The sequence below is a fragment of the Eurosta solidaginis genome, chromosome 4 (genome assembly GCF_040869045.1).
Source record: "Eurosta solidaginis isolate ZX-2024a chromosome 4, ASM4086904v1, whole genome shotgun sequence".
Lineage (NCBI taxonomy): Eukaryota > Metazoa > Arthropoda > Insecta > Diptera > Tephritidae > Eurosta > Eurosta solidaginis.
In genome coordinates this window covers 186,561,009-186,585,156 of record NC_090322.1, presented here as the reverse complement: position 1 = coordinate 186,585,156, position 24,148 = coordinate 186,561,009, and the positions used below count along the sequence as shown (strand labels likewise).

The following is a 24,148-nucleotide window of genomic DNA, read 5'->3' as shown; positions in this document are numbered from 1 at the left end:
TTCAGCCCAAACAGGGCGTTGAAACATTCTAGAAAAAGGCGTTGTTCAAACGTTTTCTGAGATAGGGCCTTTTCGAGGCGGCAGTAGAGGTAGGGTGGCATTCCACTCAGCAGTCGATACAAAGTAAAATTTCTCTACTACACTCTCTAAAACCATCTTAAAAATATAAATGTAAGGCGCGATAACCTCCAAAGAGATCTAAGGCCGAGCTTCTCTTCCAATTTGCGTCGTGCTCCTATTGATTTTCCCTATAAATTAGCCGGATGGGACCTACATGTTTTATGCCGACTCCGAACGGCCTCTGCAAGGCAGATGAGTTTTCACTGAGAGCTTTTCATGGCAGAAATACACCCGGAGAGCTTGCCAAACACTGCCGAGGGGCGACCCCGCTTAGAGAAATTTTCTTCTAATTGAAAAACCTTATTTCTAAAATTTTGATGTTGCTTTGCCCGAGGTGTGAACCCAGGGCATACGGTGTGGTAGGCGGAGCACGCTACCATCACACCACGGTGGCCGCCAACATTGATACTGCATTACATACATTACATTACATACAATTGATACTGCACTCAAAGAAAAAATACTTCTTGATTTATTAGCAAATTAAACCAGGAGTTTAAGATGTGACCACATTTTTCAGCATGAAAATTGCGTTTTACTTGAAACTGCGTTACCAACTTATCGAAGGTCTATGAAAAGGTGGCTTATGACTCAAAAAAATAAGAAAAAAAAAACAGCTCTTTGCAGCAGTTTCTCGCAAAAAAAAACAGCTGTTAACAGCTGTTTCTCGCAATTTCTTTTTTGAGTCATAAGCCACCTTTTCATAGACCGGGTCACATATATTGGCAGATATCAACCGACGGTTAGATAGGTTGGAGAAATTTAATTTTAGCTTGATTGCCAACGTATTTCTTGGAATTTTTTAAAAAGCGCAAGCTCCAAGAACTGTAAAATACGGAAAAAAGAAAGCATTAATATGATCAGGATTATTTCTTAGTTTAATTTTAGTCTTTTACAACGTGGACAATATTCATATAACCCACTTTGAAAAATTTCATGCAATTTGAGTAACCTTTATATAGACCGCCCAAGTACCAAAATTAATGATGATAGGTTCAACGATTAGTGAAATATCGAAGAACTATATTTATGGGAAATATTTAAGATTTTAAAAGTGGGCATGGTTTATAAGCGATTTCGCCCATTTTCAGAAGAAGCCTTTCTTGTGGTGAGAAAAAGTATTGCGCCCGAGACCGTTACCGTACTCACCTTCATATAAAAGTTATTACAAAAAAACATATTAAAACAAGTCTTCAGACAGTTAGATGGACGGAGCCCTAAATAGCTGCAAATCATCTCGAATTGACCCCCAAATTACCCTGGGTGGATCCCAAGGGAGTCTCCGAAATTACTCCCAAATCCCACAGGGAGAACCACGAGGGAGTCCCCACAACATCACGAAATCATTCACAAATTACCCCGGAAGATTTCGGGGAACCCTCCCGAAATTACTCACTTGATTAAACGATGCTATTCCGAAAAATTCTACTGGAAAGTTGTTCGAAATAACCAAAAACATCAATGGCTGTCTGCCTACGTAGTGTGTTTGAATGCGTAGTGACTACGTAAGAGGATGAACACGAATATGTAGTATTTTAAAAAACGCATTTTCATGTAGAAAGTTTATTAAAAAATAACGAACATATCTTTTTTTAAATGAATGATTTACATATATTCATATATTTCGATACTAGCAACATTTTTAAAATAAGAGCCAACTTCAAAATTTGATTTATATTTTCGTATTCAGTGACCCCAAATTAATAAAATAACAAAGCATTTATTTTGAATGAAAACAAAAATTTAGCTTTTTTAGACCAGTGTTATTGACAGCAGTATTTAGTAATTAAAACTTTATAATGGTACAATAAATGGCTTACAGTTTTACCACTTTGTCGAATGACGTTTGGATAATACAGCTGCGCATCTCTTCGCCATAGAATTCACCAAACGCCTGCATTTGTCGAGAGGAATGGCCTTCCACGCTTTCTGAACAACACACCACAGCTGTTTCGTATTAAAAGGATTATCTTGCCCTACTGCTTAATTGACCTCTGCCCAAAGATTCTAAATGGGGTTAAGGATAGGCAACTTGGCCGGCTCAGTCCATGACCTCAAGTCCTTTTGAAACACACCAATTTTTTGCCCAACTTGCTGGTATGCTTAGGGTTGATAAACCCATTTCAGCGGCATCTTCCATTCTGCGTGTAGCATAGCCGACTCGATTATTTCTACCTACAATTTGGCATCCATATTCCCTTTTATCCAATATAGCGGACCTGTAACATTGTATGAAAATCATCCCCACACATCGGTTTTGCCACCTCCATGTTTTATCGAGCGGGACACATATATGGGATAAAACGAAGCAATTTTTGGCTTTCCTACATACTCTTGGCGCCCTCTCGAATTAATAAAACGGTAGAGTCAGAAACGTTATAATATTGTCACGGATATTAGCATCACTAAGTTATCCCATCGCTAAGGCGATGCTAAGGCCATGCCAAGCAGTATTTACGTTAATAATCAAATCAAGTATACACATATATAATGCAGCCCAGAGAGATGTCACACACAGATGCATTTACTTATACGCCTATGTGCGCGCGAGAGACTATAAACTACAAACATTCACATCAATAATTCAATCTTTATGTATCTACATAAACGAATAAATAATTGCGTCTACACATATGTACCATGTACGAATACGAGCAGCGGAGAGTCAATGCGCGAACACATGCATATATCTGAGAAGTTTGAGAGCTACTGGACTAGTAGATTCTGGAAGCGCCTAAAAGATGTATAAAATTGTGCAATTTTAGTTATAGCTGAGAGCTCATGGACAATGCTAGTACATTCTGGAAAAATGCGAACGAGGAAAAAAAGGCAACAGATGTAGAGGCGCGGTAATTCAGTTTACATGGCAAAGTTCAGTGAATTGAAGATCCAGCAACTGAAGAAGGAGTTGGAGAGCCGTGGATTGAATACAAGCGGCGTTAAACTTGAACTTCTGGCACGGCTACGAGAAGCAATGGAAGCAGAAGGAATTGATGTGGAAGAGTATGTCTTTCATCTTGATGGCGAGGAGACAACGAAAATTGAAGAGAAAAACGAAACATCGCAGACGATTAGCAGCACAGACTTGAACATGATATTGGCTGCAATATCTGCACAAACATCGACAGTAGCATCAATGTCATCGCAATTGGCATCCCAACTGGAATCGCAAAAGACAGAAATAACATCTCAACTGGCATCTCAACTGGAAGAACAGAAAACGTATATGTCATCACAGATGGAATCCCAAGAGACACGTATAACAGCGAAGACTGAATCACAGGAGACACGTATCTCAGAAATGTTGTCAGAAATAACATCTAAAATTGAAGCACAAGAGGCACGTTTATCAGAAATGTCGACACAAATTTCAGCACAGATATCATCGCAGATCTCTGCACAACTAGAATCGCGTATGGAAGAGAAACTAACGCAGTTTCAGGAAGGGTTCAGTGGGCGACAAGATAAAATGGAGGCCGAAATAGATGCTTTGAAGGATCGGATTCAGGAGTTACAATTGAACCGTCCAATCACTTCAATGTCTACTCTGAAGGTAAAATCCCCAACGTTTGATGGTTCTGTTCCATTCCAGGTATTTAAGCTCCAATTTGAGAAGACGTCGGCAGCGAACAGCTGGAATGCTGAAGATAAAATTGCAGCTCTGTTCGTGGCATTGAAAGGGCCAGCAGCCGAAATCCTACAGACGATTCCCGAAGGAGAGCGGAACAACTATGAAGCATTGATGGCCGCTGTCGAGAGACGTTATGGAAGCGAGCATAGGAAACAGATATTCCAAATTGAGTTGCAAAACCGTCACCAAATAGCGAATGAGACTTTGCAGGAGTTTGCCTCGGATGTTGAAAGGTTGGCTCATCTCGCGAATGCGGACGCACCCGTGGAATACACCGAGAGGGTAAAAATCCTGAGTTTCATAAATGGCATACGGGACGTGGAAACGAAGCGAGCTACATACGCAAACCCAAAGCTAACATTTGCTGAAACGGTATCACATGCATTGACTCAGGACACGGCCTCACTATTGAGTAAACCAGCATACAAAGCTCATCGTGTGGAAGTGGAAATACCAGATTGGGTAGACACAATTTTGGAAGCACTAAAGGGATCACAACAGAAAAATGCCGGAGTTATTAAATGTTTCAAGTGCGGCAACCCAGGTCATACTGCACGACATTGCAGCAGCGGTCCTAATAGCTCCAACATTGTGGGTGACCGTAAACGCAGAGCTGAAGGAGATGAGCAAATCTCCAAGTCCACTCAATCGTTAAACTAAAGCGAGTCAGCCACAAGGGGCGACAGCTGGCTCCCTCAATTGAATGCCCCATAATCTCTATCTCACAAATCGGAAGAAGGTCAAACAATCTTACTGTCGGAGGACATGTGGATGGAAAGGAACGTTTACTGACTGTAGATACGGGTGCATCTCATTCCATCATTCGAGCGGACTTAGTCAACAAGAAGATAAGACCATTGCATGGAGCAAGATTGCGTACAGCCACTGGAGAAGACAGCACGGTTCTAGCAGAAGTATCATGTGAAGTCGCAATTGGGAACATCACGGTAGTACACAATTTTATAGTGGCAGAGATTGTTGATGAAATCATAATTGGAGTGGACGTCTTAATCGACCAGGGCATCAAGATCGACATGCAAAGCAAGACGATGCGATATAAGAACATGGATGTACCACTTAATTTCGGCTACGAGATAGGCTACAGCAGTAAACGAGTGCTGGTGGAAGAGAGTCAGCGAATACCACCAAAATCCGAAGCAGTCATCTGGGCAAAGGTTGATGGAGATTGTGGGACAAACAAATTGTGGGTTGTCGAAGCAGCAAACAAATCAGCAGTGAACATACTTGTAGGAAAAACCCTGGCTATGACAAAATAAGATGGACGTATTCCGGTAAGAGTACTCAATGAGTTCAAGTCACCACTCAAACTGACTAAAGGAGCTATTTTGGGAAGATGCCAAGAGGCTGAAGTAATTATTAACTGTGAACAGCTCCAGGAACACGTTTCATCTAGTAACACTGATCTTTCAAATGACATCACGGAATGGACGGAGGGGATAGAGGAAGATTATCACAGTAAGGCAAAGCAACTGCTCCTGAAGTACGCAAACATATTTGACCAGGATGGTTCCAAACCAGGCCGCACCAATGTTGTGAAACATCAAATTGACACTGGAGACGCGAGGCCGATACGTCAAGCTCCACGTAGTGTTCCACTGGCGAAGCGGGAAGTGGTGAGTCAAATTATACAAGAAATGAGCGACAGCGGCGTCATCGAACCATCAGCTAGTCCCTGGAGCTCACCGGTAGTACTTGTAAAGAAGAAGGATGGAAAAATGAGGTTTTGCGTTGACTACCGGAAGTTGAATGACGTTACGAAAAAGGATAGCTACCCGTTGCCAAGAATTGACGACACTCTGGACTCGCTATCTGGTACGAAATAGTTTTCCACACTGGACTTGAAAAGCGGCTACTGGCAAGTTGACGTGAAGGAGGAAGATAAAGAGAAAACAGCCTTCAGTGTCGGTGATGGTCTTTGGCAATTTACAGTGATGCCTTTTGGACTTTGTAATGCACCAGCTACTTTTGAGAGACTCATGGACCAGGTACTGAAAGGACTACATTGGAAAACATGCTTGGTGTACCTGGACGACATCATCGTATTGGGCAAGAGTTTTGATGAACATCTTAAGAACTTGGAGGAAGTTTTCCAGAGAATAGCTGGCGCTGGTCTGAAGTTAAGTCCCAAAAAGTGTGCGCTGTTTAAAAAGGAAGTCAATTATTTGGGTCACAAGGTAACGACAGAGGGCATCTGCACTGCGAACGAAAAAATAGAGGCTGTAAAGGATTGGCCAAGACCACAGAACCTACATGAATTGAGAAGTTTTCTTGGGCTGTGCACATATTACCGCCGATTTGTACCAAATTTTTCCAGCGTAGCCCATAGCCTCCATGAGCTTACAAGAAAAAACAAAGCTTTTGAATGGAAGAAGGAGCAAGAAGTGGCTTTCCAAACATTGAAGGAGCGTTTGTGCACTGCCCCAATGTTAGCATATCCGATTCCAGGAGCAACATTTATTCTGGATACAGATGCGAGTGGATATGCTATAGGAAGCGTTTTATCACAACTGGTCGATGGACAGGAGAAGGTAGTTGCATATTACAGCTGTTCGATTGGAAAACCAGAGAGGAACTACTGTGTTACGCGGAGAGAGCTGTTGGCATTGGTAGACTGCATTAAACATTTTCACAAATACCTCTACGGCCAGCGATTCCGTGTCAGGACAGATCACGCAGCGTTGAAATGGCTTCTGCAGTTCCGTAATCCGGAAGGACAATTGGCACGGTGGATCGAGCGACTACAAAGCTACGACTTTTCCATTGAGCATCGAAAAGGTAGTACCCATGGAAATGCTGATGCAATGTCACGCAGACCATGTAGTTTGGAATGCAAGCACTGTTCAAAAGCCGAGGCTAAAGAAGACATTATAGATGTCCGGCTAATGAATATAACATGTACAGATGAATGGGACAAGGAACAGCTAAGAAAGTGCCAGCTAGAAGATGCAGATCTGTCACGTGTTATGCAAGGGCTCGAACGAAATGAAAGACCAAACAGAGAAGAGATGTCAGCAGAGAGTCCTATTGCGAAGTCATATTGGGCACAGTGGAACAGTTTAGAATTGATATCCGGTTGCCTTCATCGAGTATGGGAGAGTGAGGATGGTAAATACAAGAATAAACTGATAGTTGTTCCCAGAAAGAGAATTCCTGACGTGCTCAGCGAGCTGCATAATGGTCCAAGCGGAGGTCATCTTGGAATCACGAAGACGCTCGAGAAGATTAAACAGAGATTCTATTGGGTTGGTTGCCGTCAGTCGGTCACTGAGTGGATTGCGAACTGCGAGGTTTGCAGCAGAGCGAAAGGGCCCAGAACACGAAGTCATGGCCAGATGAAGCAATATAACTCAGGTGCGCCATTTGAAAGGATCGCCATGGATGTCGCAGGTCCATTTCCTACTAGTAACCGCGGAAACAAATACGTATTGGTGGTTATGGATTATTTCAGTAAATGGCCAGAGGTATACCCAATCCCAAACCAAGAAGCAGAAACAGTAGCAGAAGTGGTTAAAAACGAATGGGTTGCAAGGTATGGTGTACCAATGGAGTTACATTCTGACCAAGGCAGGAATTTCGAATCAGCTGTGTTCCAGGAAATGTGTAAGTCATTGGGCATTCGAAAAACACGGACAACTGCATTGCATCCTCAATCCGATGGTATGGTAGAACGATTCAATAGAACATGGGAGGAGCACTTAAGGAAAGTAGTAGACAAGTACCATAAAGAATGGGATACCCGAATACCATTATTCTTGATGGCTTACCGATCAGCAGTGCATGAGACAAGGGGCCAAACCCCTGCAAAAGTAATTTTTGGCAATGACCTTAGACTGCCAGCTGATTTGAAGTTTGGGATAGATGCCAATGCGGAGAGGAATGTCAGGAAATCCACTAGTGATTTGGAAGAAGAGCTAAGAGAAATACATGATCTGATAAGGCAACGAACAAAGATTATGAGTGACAAGATGAAAGCCAGATACGATAAAGCAATTAATTCAGAAGGTTTTCAGGAAGGAGATTTGGTGCTGTTATACAACCCACAACGTAAAAAAGGTTTGTCCACGAAATTGCAGTGTAATTGGGAAGGCCCATACAAAGTTGTAAAACGGATCAACGATGTAGTGTACCGCATACAAACCATCGGTAAACCACGAACCAAAATGAAAGTGGTCCATTTGGAAAGGCTGGCAACGTTTAGATCGAGAGATTTGTCTGATCGGGACGATCAGACTTAGGTGGAGGGCAGTGTCACGGATATTACCACCCCTAAGTTATCCCATGACTAAGGCGATGCTAAGGCCATGCCAAGCAGTATTTACGTTAATAATCAAATCAAGTATACACATATATAAGGCAGCCCAGAGAGATGTCACCCACAGATGCATTTACTTATACGGCTATGTGCGCGCGAGAGACTGTAAACTACAAACATTCACATCAATAATTCAATCTTTATGTATCTACATAAACGAATAAATAATTGCGTCTACACATATGTACCATGTACGAATACGAGCAGCGGAGAGTCAATGCGCAAACACATGCATATATCTGAGAAGTTTGAGAGCTACTGGACTAGTAGATTCTGGAAGCGCCTAAAAGATGTATAAAATTGTGCAATTTTAGTTATAGCTGAGAGCTCATGGACAATGCTAGTACATTCTGGAAAAATGCGAACGAGGAAAAAAAGGCAACAGACGTAGAGGCGCGGTAATTCAGTTTGAGTTGAGCAATCAATCAGTTATTGATTAAGCACGCGATCTGGCGGCCAATAGTAGAGTTTCATTCGAGTTATCAATCAGTTTGGTTATTAAGCCAGCGAGTAGCAAAGTATTAGTGTTATTGTGAAGTAATTTAATAAAGGTCATTTTTCCATTATTCAATATTGGAGTTATTTATTCAACAGTTTAGTGATACGAACTCAGCAGAGGATTGCAAATAAGAGGATTTGCAAGTAAATTCGTTACAATATAGAGACATTGCATAGACAAAAAATCGTGTGAGGCAAGCTTCACAAAATTCTAGTAGGTCACATTCACCACTTACCACAGCAGAATTTGTTAAACTACCACTGTCTGTATTTGTTATTTAATAATTATTTGTACACTTTTTATTCAGTTAATGTGTTCAGAATTTTAACTTTTTCTCACTAAAACTCCAATCAGTGTATTTCCGTGCTTAAATTATGTTAAAAATTGTGTTAAAGTTTTTGGTGTGGTGAAAGTGACCTACTAGAATTTTGTTACGCTCCGCTGCTTTCCACCGAAGTTCGCGCATGCAATATCTTTATATTCAAAATCTTTTGGTAGAGTTGGGTCGTTTCGTTCTGAACTTGTTCATTTGACCGGGTCTCTCAACCGAACAAGTGAACTAGATCTTCGATTTCGGTTCTTTTTGTTCTTTTAGTTCATTTGTTCTTCTAGTTCGTTTTATCTAATGTTCTCCTTCTCGTTCGCGAACATTGTAAATTCATACATACATACGCAGAAATTCACAGTGAGCACGAATGTCGATGATGCCACTTACACTAAAGATATGTGTGGTCAGCTTTGTGTGTGGTGCTGCTACAATATATGTATGGACTATTTATGAAAAACATGCTTTGTAAGAAACTAATTATTACATTTATTAAACTTGAAAAGTTCATATTTACAATTTGTGTCTGTACTCTTTCAATTTCTTGGATCTTCCGAAATTTGTAACTTTTTTTGAAGTTAATTATACATATATATATTAACTTATTTATTAATTACTCATTTAAATATACCTACACAAAGCATTGCTGCATACACACCCCCATCTATACTTGTTGGCTTTTTTCGCGGGTGCGAGCAGCAGTGATCAAATTTGCTTGAAAAAAAAAAAAGAACAAATAAACAAAAAGAACAACTTGTTCGTTCATCAGAAAAATAACGAAAGATTCGAATCTCTGAAATGAACGAAAAAGCACAACTCTAACAAAAGGTAACCATTCTTCATGAATGTCACAACTGATATAAATATACAGAGTGGTAGCATTTGGGCCTGTATTCTAGTGTGGAGAGCTTCAAATAACAATAGCTATTAGGGCTGATCACATTCAACACGGCGCCTACAGACCACAACCACAATAGAGCAACGCTTGACGACAACCGTAGCCAAGCATTGGCTCCTTGATTACTTTGAAAGCGGCAGCCACCAATATAAATTACAACAAACAGTAGCAAAAAATTTAGAAAAAAGTTTTAATTTTCTTTAAAAACACGCCAAAAAGAATGATCTTAGCTTTTATTATCTGTTATTTATTTCTATTTTAGTTTTTATTGACAAAATCAAAAGGACCCCACTCACTGTCGCTTCCCAAAAATAGAATTAGGTTTCATCTGGCTACAACGGCTTTCGTGATTGATTGTCTTGCTGGTCTGTCGCGCCGAAAATAACGACACTCATAAGAACATGTGTAAAAATAATATGACAGATGTCGCGGCTACACCGCCGTCGTGAATGTAATCATCCCTATTTATGTAGTTGTAAAAAAACTATGATTAAAATTGTCATAGGCCGTTGGTATTATTTCACTCTGTTATTTATTGGTCGATATCTCCAAAACCGGTTGTTGTACACAAACGAAACGCATCCTATCTTGATAGTCTGAACAGCTCTTTTTGGGTGATACCCATATCGAAGTAAAATATTTTAAGGTCATCTGGGCAAACTTTGGTCAATATCTCGACAACGAGGGATTACATAGGAAAACGATTTTAAAAATATTAACACAATATGCGCTATATGTATGTAAATACCTCCAAAGCGGATTTAAGCTTCCTCGAATTGTACTCCCTTTAATGTTTCCTAAAAACCGGGGGGCCGGACTTACATGTTTTACGCCAACTTCAAATGGAATGTACAAGGCAGATAGTTTTTTTTGGCAGAAATACACTCAGAATGTTTGCCGAATCACTGCGGACGGATGACGCCGCTTAGGAAATTTAGTTGCCTTACCTGGAACTTGTTCCCAAACTTTGGTAAGGTAGGCGGAGCAGGCTACTACCACACCACGTCGGCCCTGGAATATTTAAACCAAGTATTGGATACCCCTTCAAAAAATTACAGAGGCACTGCGAATTAAATTTTTGTGTCATTCACATTCTCACTCCTGGCCATACTTCCAAAGGTTGAATACCTCTTCAAATTATTATAGAAATGTCGTAAATTAACATTTTTGTTTCACTTCTAAACTCAGTCCTACTCCCACTTCCACACCCTCCACCTCTCCCACCTAAATTACCTCATATAAAGAATCTGCATGAGCAGAATTTATGTTTAAAACTTCTCATTTCTTTATTGAATTGTATTAAATGCAATTTGTATCTAATTATTAAAAAAAATTATACTTTCAAAAGCATTTTGGTAAGTTCTGTGGTACGAAAAAATATATGCGTGCAACATTGCCCACCACAGCTTTATTTACCACAGTTTTTCATAAACCGCGCGCTAACGCGCATCGTTTGTCAAAGTGATAAATTATAAATTATAGTGATCGCGGCTCGTGCTTTCACTGCCCACCGTCGCGCAATTCATTATATTTTGTTAATTTTAATCAGTTAAATATGTAAATTGATGCATAGCGAAAAAGGATATAGTGTTTAAATAACAGACAAAAAGTTTGCTACGAGCGGCGAGTGAATCGCTGGCAAGCAAAAAATGGTTGCCGAATATTTTCTATGGTGGAGTTCTTGTTATTTGCTTCTTATGTAGATATGTACATATGTGCATATTTTTGCTGTGCATAACCTTGCAGAATTGTGATATTTGGTAAGAGAATTCACTAATTATTTAAATACAATGGTAAATACAATTAGAATTACACCAAGAAAATGTAAATACGGATTTTTTATGCATTTATTTCACAAAAACAAAACCAGTAACTCCCACATAGGAATCATCGGGTAGTTTGGCCGAAGTAAGAAACGATTGCTCATAGAAAATTTGCTATAACTAGCTTTTAAACCTACTTTAATTTGTGAATAGATTAAGAAGAGTCGTCAATTCGTTACTTTGGCCAATTATTTGATATATTTAATGGCGGATGGTTCCGCCGGATGTTACGACCATGATGTACATATATAGTTTCTTGTTTTTCTTTGGGAGGTGTATGCATTTAAATGGGTTGTATACTTGGCGTATTTCTGTTTGCTTTAATGATTGTATTTATTTAATAAAAAGGGACGTGTGGCACTCGGGGACTGCCGCGGTAAAGCTATTGCATATTATCAACTTATGCAATTATAATATTTATGCAACATTTTGTTTTCTTTGATATTAATTGAAGTTTTGTCTTTGATATTAATTCAAGTTAACCTTTTTTAAGCGTGGTGACCGATAAGAAAACAATTTTTTTTACTTTTATTGAAAAAATGAGAAGTTAATATTTAACTTTTACTTTAACTTTAACTTTATTTTTAACTTTAACTTTCACTTTAACTTTAACATTCACTTTAACTTTAAATTTAACTTTATTTTTAACTTTAACTTTAACATTCACTTTAACTTTGTTTTTAACTTTAACTTTAACTGTAACTTTAACTTTAAATTTAACTTTAACTTTAACTTTAACCTGAACTTTAACTTTAACTTTGACTTTAACTTTAAATTTAACCTTAACTTTAACTTTGACTTTAACTTTAACTTTTATTTTAACTTTAACTTTAACTATATTTTTAACTTTAACTTTAACTTTCGCTTTAACTTTAACATTCACTTTAACTTTAACTTTAACTTTAACTTTGTTTTTAACTTTAACTTTCGCTTTAACTTTAACATTCACTTTAACTTTAACTTTAACTTTAACTTTAAATTTAACTTCAACTTTAACTTTAACCTTAACTTTAACTTTAACTTTAACTTTATTTTTAAATTTAATTTTCGCTTTAACTACATTCACTTTAACTTTAACTTTAACTTTATGGTCCGGGGTGGGCGTGAGCTTAGCACCTGCTAACAAGCCAACCTAATATAAACGCACGCAAGTCATTTTCTGTCAAAAATGTCTCATGCAAGCAACTCAAATTGAATTTGCTGCGTGAAAACCTAATTCGATTTCCAATTTTTGTTCTGAGTGACATTTAGATTTGACGTTTGCACACATGCTTTACATTGTCGCAACGCATGTTTATTTCGGTTAGGGCAAAAAACGCCGGTTGTTTCCGTGCGCTAAAGAAACGCGGTGCGGTTTTATTAGGTTGGCTTGTATACGATAAGCGATAGCACAATGGCTACTTCGTGAAAATCAACGACAGCTCTTTTAGTTTGATTTCAATGGTCGTACGGCGAGGAAGTGTCGCACGCGCGCTTAAAACAGAGTACCAAAGAGTACGTGTGACACGTGTTCACCGTTTAAGCATTGAAATCAAACTAAATAAATAACTGATTTTGCTTTCGTGCTCGCTTCGCGTTCGTGTTTACTAACACATTCTCAATTTGGTAACCGTGTAAATGATAGAGATCCCATTTTATGTATTTGGCCTGTTGCTAACACCGAACCTTTACGAACCTTTTCGAACCTTTTCTATCCTTTTCGGATCTTTTTTGACAAATATCCGTTACGGTTTTTTTTTGATTTAGTCGCCAAGCCCGCGATAAAATCTATGCAATAGCTTAATAATTCACAATTTCGCAAGCTGACTACAACCCAAAAATATGTTTAGATATAGGATGCCATCAATCAAACCTTCGTCATAGAAACCATCCGGCATGAATTTTTTACTTTCCAGCGAGTTACTCGTAGCTCGTAGCAAACTGGTGGCTCTTATTTAAATCTATTCTCTTTGGCAATTCAATGTACGCCATTGTGTAAAAGTTGAAATAACAAAAAAAAAATTGTGCATTAAAAGCTAAAAGTGTTTTTATTGTGCGAGTGTTTTTGCGTTGTTATTGTGTTCGTGGTTTTGTGATAGAAATATACAAATAAACGAAAAGATAAGTGGTAAGTTTACTGAAATACTCTCTTTATAATATCGATATAATCCTAAACACTATCTTGAAATAGTTCGAAAATAACTTTAAATTAAACCTGAAATTTATTTCCAAATAATCTCGAATATAATACAGAAGTTATTCATAGCTAGCCGTGAATGTACTTCCGAAATGTTTAAGGCAATTTCCATTGTTATGGTCGCGAACCTTTGTGTGTAAAAATTTCATAATTTTAATAAAAACTCGATTACCGTTCCGAAAACGCCCTTTCTCAGGAACCTTTTGCACGCCATATTTCAGAATTTGTTTCAAAAACGGCCTATCTCAGAAATCGGTTGTAAAACACGCTATCTCAATAAAAAATAAAAAATAAAACTTTGGCGCGATTCACTTCCGAGGAGATTTAAGCCGAGCTTCACTTCCAATATGCGTTGTGCTAGTTTCAATTTTCCCTACAAATAATGATGTCATAAAATGTTTTATGCCAACTCCGAACGGCATCTGAAAGGCAGATGAATTTTCACTGAGAGGCTTTTTATAGCAGAAACACTCTCTGAGTGTTTGCAAATCACTTCCGTGGGGTGACCCCGATAAGAAAAATTGATAAAACTTGTTTCTTAATGTTTGATGTTACTTTGTGCGGGAGTTGAACCCAGTACACTCGATGTGGTGGGCGGGGCAAGCAATCACCTCATCATGGCGGCCGCAAAATTCTATACATTTCGATATCAGCTGTGGTGTTTATGAAAAAATTCTTAGATAGGGCGTTTTTGAAAAGGCTGCCGAAATAGGGCGCTATTCCACTCAGCAGCCGATACACCGGAACATTTTAGCCACTACACTCACTTAAACCATCTTACCATATCTAAATTTGAAATTGCATCTATTCATACTGCAATCAAAGAAAAAACACTTCTTCAGCGTTTTTGACTTATTATCATTTTACGGTAGCGAAATCTCGGTGCTACGGTCGCGACATGATTCTTTTTATTTAGTGTATATTGGTCAATATCTCCAAAATAGGTTGTTGCATACAAACGAAATGCATCCTATCTTGATAGGCTGAACAGCTCTTTTCGTGTGATATCCAAATTGAATTAAAATATTTTAAGGTCTTCTAGGTCCAAAATTTGGTCAATAGCGCGACAATGAGGGCTTATATAGGAAAATTGCTAATAAAAAAAAACACAACAACGTGCTCCCTTTAATTTTTTCTACATATTGGCGGGACTGGACCTACATGTTATATGCCGACACCGAGCGGCATCTGCAAGGCAGATGAGTTTTCATTGTATTGTTATATTATGATGTTGTTTGATACGTTCATAAAGAACTAAATTTGCAAACATTGTAGTTATCATGTTATTAAACTGTTTCCCCTTTTCCAGTAATGGTCGGAACACCATTTGTTTTAAAGTTTAAATATTTACTGTGAGCCGTACTTTCTTCCAAGGATTTTGAGATTTGTTTCGAATTGTGGAAAAGGTATGTCAAATCCATTGGGGAATGCCCCCTAATTCCAACATCCGCTTATGCTAAAACTCCATAGCCAAAAATCTTTAAAGCAGTATAAAATGTGCAGAAAAGCATGCAACATTTTATACCATGTTGTCAATAGAAATAACCACCTAAGTCCTATATAAGTTAGGCTGTTATTCTTGTGACCATATGGTACTAAATGTTGCATACTTTTCTGCGCACTTGATACTGTTTTACAGATTTTTCGCGAGAGTTTTAGCGTTAACGAAGATTGGAACTCGGAGGCAGTATGTTTAAAAGCCAACTGGCGCAAGATTCTGCACTAAACTTTTGGGCTCTAAACAGCAAGCTCAAAAAACTCGTAAATTTGTAAAAAGAATTTGGAAACTTTCATGAAGATTTTTACAAAATTATCGAGCTTAAATGAAATTAATAAAAACGTGTAAGGAAATCTCAGTTCGGGCTAAGCCGAACATTATATACACACCTGTGTGCTTTCACATATATGTATATTTAGTTGAAACGAGAAATGTCACGGAAATTAAATGATACCAAAACTGAAGTAAACAATTTATACCTATGCAAATATTATCTTCCTCTAAAAGCTATACAGTTAGGCTCACTTGCAGTACGTCAAGTTAACTTATTATCTTAGAGTTAACCTGACATAATACATTTTTGACAAATTTTTTAAATTAACTCTGAGCTAAAAAATTAACTTGCCGTTCTGCTAGAGCGCTTTACTATCAAAGAAGTAGTGCTGTTAAGAAATTTCGTTAAAACTGATCGCTTCTTGTTCAACTTTGCCACTTAAAATTTTGGAAAGAGCTTAACTAAAAGAAGTGCAACAGGACCACTGAAATATTTCTTTTTTTAGTTTTCGTAAATACTTTGCCCTAATATAGTTAGATGTTATAAAAATATATTACAAATCTTGCGTAGGTTAAAACAGTAGCCAACTTCTTAAAAATTGGGCTAGGCAGTAAACGAATTATTCTCACAGCCACAATTCTGCTAAATTTTAAAGTGATACTAACATCTTTTCATTAACACTTTGCGAAACTTTTCAAATTCCTTCCACTAAATGTGAGTGGTGCAACGGGCATTTTCCAAACTTAATAAATTGCTCTATAAAGTAAGTTCACTTTCATCACTTTACTAATATTTCTTAATGTATTGTCACATATTTTTCATTTTTCGAAACTTTCGACATCGAAAAAGTAGGTGTAGTTATTCTCAGATTTCGACTATTTTCAACATAAACATACACGGTGGGCTTTAAAAAATGTTAATTTTTCAGCCGTCCACCCGGGAAATTTTTCTGTAGGCTTACTCTAGGAGCTGCCTAGTGTCAAAAAAAGCCAACCGCGGATTCACATATACGGCGCTTTTGGAGTAATTTGAACTTTTTGAGTTTTTAAATTTTACAATTAAAGCTTTCATACGCGTTATTGATAGGGAAATCTATTTTAACGCAATAATAATAATGTTTGTTTGCGAAAAATAATGTAAACATTTATTTTATGTAACGTTACAACAATGCAAACAGTTATTTTAAACAAAATTTACAAAATAATGCAAACAAAAATTTACGTATAGGCAGAATAGTCAGTGCTGAAATTAAAGTCTAGATGAAACAAGTAAGGAAGTCTAAGTGCGGGTGAAACCAAACATTACATACCCAGCTGTACATTCGAAGTGCTGCTGTTGTTGTTTGTTCTGTGTGCTTAATAGCGTTACAAGGCTGCGCATTAATACATATACATATGGTTCTATTCTGAACTAATTTTCGTTTAAAAGAAGCAAAAAGGATACAAGGGCTAACTCCAATGACCTTGAACGGGTTATAATGAAGTTTTCCCTCAAATATGGGGATTTACCTACTGTTTATTGTAAAATAAAGATATAACAGAACACTAAACATAAACACGAAAGTGCCATTGTACTAAAAAGTGTTATTACAAAAAAAGGGCAGGGTTATTAATAAAATTTTCCAACTTTTACTAGAAATAGCTTATTACCTGCATCTACGCACTTTTACAAAATCTTTTATATAAAAGTGGGCAATTTCGTTAGTTTTTCTTCAAAGCATTCCATATAGTAAAGGCAACCTCTCTGCCGAATTTTGTTACGATAGGTTTAACGGGTTTTCATTTATGATTAATAATATTTGTAAAATTAATTTTATCACAAGTGGGTCCATTTTCAAAAATGTTTTTAAATTTTTATCAAGAGTCTCAATATCAACATGTAAAATTTCAACATTCTAGGTGTATTATTTACTAAATAATCAGGTTTTTTGTGTTTTCCAAAATGTTATATATATAAAAAGTGGGCGTGGTTATCATCCGATTTCGCTCAATACCAATCTTTCTTGGTCCACATAAGCTCGTGTACCAAATTTGGTGAAGATATCTCAATATTTACTCAAGTTATCGTGTTAACGGACAGACGGATGGACGGACGGACATGGCTCAATAAAATTTTTTTTCGATACTGATGATTTTGATATATGGAAGTCTATATCTATATCGATTCCTTTATACCTGTACAACCAACCGTTATCCAATCAAAGTTATAACACCCTGTGTACAAGTAAAGCTGGGTATAAAAACAAATTGGTAAGGGCAATAGCTCAGATGGCAACATACCACTCTCACAAATGCATAGAAAACCTCTTACCATACAGCTTAAAATTACTTAAAAGTGAGATATTTTGAGAAGAATTACAGAAAAAAATAGCGGTAAATGTATGAAATACATATTTTCAGTGTTTTCAAGATTTTGGTCTGGTAGTTAAATCTTGCTTTTCGCATAATCTAGACCCGCAATTCAAAGTGCATATTAATAAATTTAAAACAAGTTATGAGGACTCAGAAATTAGTATTACATCTAAAGTTCAGCTGTAAATGAACACGTGCCTTATATTTGTTCAAAACATGGAGAGGGACTCGCTCTTTGGAGTGAGCAAGCTTTTAAATCTGTGCGTGCAGATTTTAAAAAGACGTGGGTTAAGTACAGTGTTAAAATATCTCATCCAGAATACTCTAGTCGTTCATTGAGAGCAATTTTCGAATACAATAGTTGCCATTTGTGATTCAAATAAATTGGAGAAGCTGATAGCTTTTTTAAATGGGTCGGTCTAATACTAATACTAAATATGTATATATGTATGTATAATGGGAAAAGTGTATACATTTTTTTCTTATAGATTCTGATTTAATAGTTAGTAGTTAAACTGTACATACGTATGTAATTGTTTTTTCTTTGTTTAACGAAAATATAAATTTGAATACTAGTTTACCGGATTGAGTATCGCATCCATGGGTGCGCTCTTTTCTGCCATTTTGAAATCGACACTGCTGGAGCGTTGAAATAATGCTGAACCATTCGATGGGGAGATGGTAGAGAGAACGCTGCCTGAGCGCTGTGAATAGAAGTAAGAAAAAAAAAAAATGCATCAAATAATGAATCGAAAAAATTTTGAAATATATTAATACAAATAGCAAGTTTCATTGTAAAAGGATGCAAATCAAAAATTTCATATTTCGAGATTTTATGATACCCAAAATAGCCGGTAGTGGGATTATCATCATATATGTATGTATATAGAACGGTCTCCGAATTCCAACCTTCGCTAACGATAAAGCCTAAAATATCTAGAACAGTATCAAATGCGCAAAAAAGTATAGAATATTTTGTACCATATGGTCATAAGGATTAACCGCCTAAGTCCTATGTAAAAGTATAGTAGTTAGGCCCTTATTCCTTGTCTCCCTATGGGGTACTAAATGTTGCAAATTTTTCTGCGCACTTGTTGCTGTCTTAGATATTTTTGGTGATTGAATTTTGGCGTTAGCGAAGTTTGAAATTTTGGGGCTTAGGCTACATAGGTTGAAATGGCCGCTCAATGAAGACCTCACATAGACTGAATGTGTCCAATGTGTTATTAGAATTTGTTTGACGACTATATGGAAAACCCAAATTAGGTACCAGCCCCCAAATTCCAACTTTAGCTAACGCTAAAACTCCATTGCCTAAATCATCTAAAACAGTATCAAGTGCGCAGAAAAGTATGCAACATTTTGTACGAAATGGTCACAAAGAATAACAGAGTAAATCATATACTTTTACATAGGACTAAGGCGGTTATTCCTTATGATCACATGGTATTAAATGTTGCATGCTTTTCTACGCACTTGATACTGTTTTGGATATTTTTGACGATGGAGTTTTAGCGTTAGCGAAGGGTGGAATTCGGGGGCTGGACTTACATTATAAAATAACTCCGTTCTTTTCGCGATTACTATAAGTTTTCTAGAACCTAGCTTAATAGCTACTGCGAGATCTGGCAACTTTGCCCACCCTAGTAGCTGGAGCCTTGACCTGTGGAGCACAGGACATTGACACTGAACGTGCTCCACTGCTTGTTCCTGCAGCTCGTGCTACCTACATCTGCTGTTACTGACGAGGCCTAACTTATAAGGCAGTGCCCAGTTATTATGCCCATCGTGAACCTAAAGTCTTCCCCCTTAAGAGATACATATAAGCAACTTCGTCAGTCTAAAGACGCAAGATTTGCACATCATCCAGATTGGGGCGTCTACCGTCCATTTATCGAGTGCTGCACCCCGCTTTGCCAACTCATCGGCTTTTGGCTATCTTCTATCCCTTTATGGGATACAAATTTAAAAAAATTACTCCCATAGCTCTCTTTAAATCTAAAAATTAAACTTCGTTTGTGGTTTCCCAAAAAAGTTTAAATTTGGATAACTTTTGTTTACAATAAAACGTACGATATATGTACTTGTATCAGTATTTGTGGTCAAAGTTTAACTTAAAACTCGATACTTGGCTACGTATGTTGTCGGTTGCTTAAAATATCGGCGCCGGGAAACAGAACTAGGGTTCTCCGCTGACTAATTGAAAAATGTGATTTTCTACAATCCAAAATATGGGATAACACTAGCTCTGGCAAAATAGCAAGAAAAGCTTTGCAAAATGTTGGCACGAAGAGAGTAGTGAAACTTCAAAAGATTCCAAAACCTGGTTTGGCTTTTTGCTGATTATTTCGACATTGCGGTACAATTTAATAATCAAGTTAAAACTTACAAGAGTAAGATGGCCAAATAATTTTGGAAAATGATGATTCTAAGCGGTGGTGCTATTAGGCTTCTGAAAACTTTGTTATGAGATACTAGATAAATACTAAAAAAATTGCGCAGGACAGTTTATTTAGGCTTGACATCGGCAACAGAAATAAAACCTTAGAGTTTTTCCCCATTTTTAAGAATGCCTGATAAGGTAAAGGAGAGTTTGGCAAAATCGTCCGCTGCAGCCGACTGCTTGCTTCATATTAGTGCATAGAATACGCAAAACACGTCCGAATATCTCAGTCGAATTTGCAGTAATAGCGGGAGAACTGCAGCAACTTGAACACAACATTCCAAAATGGACGTCAATGGCAAAACTTCAAAATGGTTCTCAACTTTTAAACCAGAGGACTGCTGGATCAACATAAACTAATAGTAAGAGCACCTTATGAACTACAACCCCTCAAGGACAGGCCTGAATAAAATATACAAAAACATAATGACAAATTATCAATTGTTTTTGGCGAAAAAGTCATGTAAAAAAGTACTTGGCGCGCTTACCTCCGATAGAATTTAGGCAGAGCTTCTCTTCCGATTTTCCTGCTGTCCCTTTTTAATTTTCACTACAAATTGGCGAGACCGGGCCAATATGTTTAATGTTGACTCCGAGCGGCAGATGAATTTTACACTTGGAGAATTTGGCAAACCACTGCCGCGACGCGACCCAGATTAGAAAAACTTCTTTCCAATTGAAAAACTTGTTTCTTAATTGTTGATGCTGCTTTGCGCGGGACTTGAACCCAGGATCTGGATTAGAAAAAGGCCAAATCCTTTAAATGGGCCTTCCGTGCATCGCATAGCTACACAGAATAACCAGAATAACCAACGCATGTGCCCTCCTGACATGAGAAACAGCTCCTCAGCGTGGTGAAAATATAACTGTACGACAAGTTGAGTCTATCAATTCGCAACACAGTAGTTTCGTAGGAACTAACTCACTTCCTACGACAGCTGATTCTGTGCGAGTGGAACCATTCAGTTTTTTGTTTCATACATACCTGACCAAGGACTAATTTTAGTATTAACGTGTTTACTTCGCTCAGTGCTACAAAAAAGTCCCTACCCTCTCGCTACAGGATAGTATCGATCTTGGTATTTCATTTCTGGATATAGATATGTCAGGATTTAAAACTTCGAGGTAATTGTTTCCCTGCTGACTATATGAAGCTTGCGTTCTCCATATCTTCGTTGAATAAATATGTGCAAACTTGTATAAACCTATAGTATTATATCCGAACGACGGCACGAACTTTTACGGCGGCTTCACATAACTAAAATCCCCTAGATAATTAGAGCAGTGTGGAGCAGCAGTATTTACCGCTCACATCCACTTTTATATACAATTCAGCAAATTCTATAAAATGGAGAGTCTTCTGTAGTATTTGTTTACGAATATATGTTAGAGTAGGGCTTAAAGCAAGCTCTCACTATATACTAGTGTAAAGCAGCTTGCATATAACCACAGTTGGATATGTTTTGGGCTTCGAGCTCGTCACAATAAATGGTTTCGCAAAAAAAGTTAAGAAAAGGCGGCGAATGACTTCTTTGTAGCTGGTTGGTGGGAGCTTCACACGGGAGATGCTCACAATACCTACGTTAACCTCTATTTACATATATCTTCAAAACGGACGTTTGTCGCTTACGTATTTTAGGCGGTTATGGTTGGATTTGTAGCTCAATAGCCGTGTTTTTTTACACGCGTATACGTTTACGTTTGTGCGTAAAAAAAAAAACGCTTATCCTCGCTTAGATAATGCTTAGAAGACCCATCTAGCGGCAGTGGTTAAATAACTAGCTACATAATAGGCTGTACCTAAAATCGGAGACACAAACCTCTGGTGGCCATAATGTATAACATATAGCTGAATCACTTGCGATGAATAGTGGACACGCACCCTTTTAAGAGGTGATACATAGAATTAGTATAGAGGTGAAACATAGACACATATTTCAGTTACATCTGAGTATAATGTGTATTGAAATTTAGTAGTACAAATTTTATGCGCAGCAACTTCAGAGGTGTATTTAAATTTTGACGTTCATATAAAGTTTAAGCGTAAACGTCTATAGGATGTAAAAAAAATACAGATAATATATCGAAGATGCATAATCGCTTTCCTCACTCTTGTGCAACACTGCTACGGCCTTCACACATGCATAACGTATCTACTCATACACAGCAAAAATTGTTTTCATTAATTTATTCACCCACACTTAATTTTTCTCAGCCTAAGATCAGCTGATCCCTTGTGAACCGTATTAATGATTTAACAGTAACACGGCTGGTTGCTATTAAATCTTCGCTAGTATTAAACACAACAGATAATAAAAAACATTACAAAATTTTGTTCATTAAGTTTTCGTCCTAGAAAAGCTAATTAAAAATAAAATTTAAAATCTCCCGCTTTAACGTTGGCGCTAGCAAATCTGCGCAAATTGAGTCTACCACTGCCGTCTACACTGTTATTAGCCATAATTTTTTAGCAGTTGCGAGTACAAAATGTGTTTTACTGATTGTACTCGTGCTCTTATAGCTCATTGTAATTCTTTTCATATTTTGGTTTATTGTTTTTATGTGTGATATATTTGCACGCGCTTCCACCCTTCCTGTGTTATGGCGAACTGAGCGCGGAAGCACACAAACTCTTATGAACGACTAATTAAATGTTCACCTACAACTTTAACACACATATAAAAATACAGTGCTGATCAAAATTATATGTCACGTTTTAAATATTTATTTTCAGTTTAAAAACTTTGTGGTTGACACTGATCACACTGGTAAACAAAATTTACAGCAGTAAAAACTGCTTAGATCCGCAAGTGTGAAGGGCTTCTGATCGATATTCAAGAGATAATGGTTAGGGCGATAATTCTGCATCCCGACGCTTACATCCAAATATTCTATGTTTGGTCCCTGAAGATCCGCTTGCTTGAAAGCTAAATAAAAGAAGTCGGCCATCAGGTTAGGCTATTTCGATTGAAGGGGTTTGCTGAGGGATTTCATTAACAGCCTTGAACACCAAGGTACGACGCTAGAAACTGCTGTATGTTATGAAACAAATAGCACTTTCTATGTCGTGGGATTGGAATCGGCAACAAGATCCGTACTGGATTAAAATACCGGTCCGACAATGCCTGTAAGGGTACAAAGAGAATCTGTCCGACAGATCCCATGTGATTATAAAGATGACACAGTATCTGCTTAGCGTGCCCTCATCCTAGACTAATAGCATTTTTTGGTGTTAGGAGTCCACGTAAAACATGTAGGTTGGTAGAGAAGCTTGCCCTAAAATCTCTTCGGAGGTTATCGCGCTTAGAATTTATTAATATTTTTTTAAGGTTGAACTGGTTAGTTCGTGAGGACTGAATGAACCAAACTGAAAACCCTATCAGAAACTAGGACTTATATTATTAAATAACTTTAGGACAGGAAATTACTAGAAGCTGTATGGGATCTATGCTACTTGCTGCTAAGAGACGCCTCGAATCACAGGTAGGGAACTAGGTAGTCTGTCTGTTCAATATTTTATGACGCTATACTGCTATGGCCATATGGTCTGCGCTCAAGCATGGCGTCTCGTTGCAGTTGTCACGATATGTTCTTCGCTACGCCGCAACTGTGGTGGCTGTGATAGCCTCCGAAGACATTTAAGGCCGAGCTTCTCTTCCAATTTAAGTCGTGGTCCTTTTAACTTTTCCTACGAATGGCCCGACGGGACCTACTTGTTTTATGCCGACTCCGAATGGCATCTGCACGCAGATGAGTTTTTATTGAGAAACTTCTCAC

General features: G+C 37.8%; 1 protein-coding gene across 17 annotated transcripts in view; it reads right to left on the bottom strand.

The window, feature by feature from the left end:
* The window catches only part of Syx4 (Syntaxin 4), a 62,662-nt gene that overhangs the window by 27,604 nt on the left and 10,910 nt on the right, over positions 1-24,148 (bottom strand). For 14 of the 17 annotated variants that reach the window (XM_067784196.1, XM_067784192.1, XM_067784184.1 and 11 more), the window contains exon 3: positions 18,510-18,632. In XM_067784196.1, coding sequence (XP_067640297.1) covers positions 18,510-18,632 — 123 coding nt within the window. Of the gene's footprint in view, positions 1-18,509; positions 18,633-20,859; positions 21,106-22,481; positions 22,934-24,148 lie in introns of those variants that run through there. The other 3 variants (XM_067784198.1, XM_067784199.1, XM_067784200.1) reach the window with 3 other exon arrangements.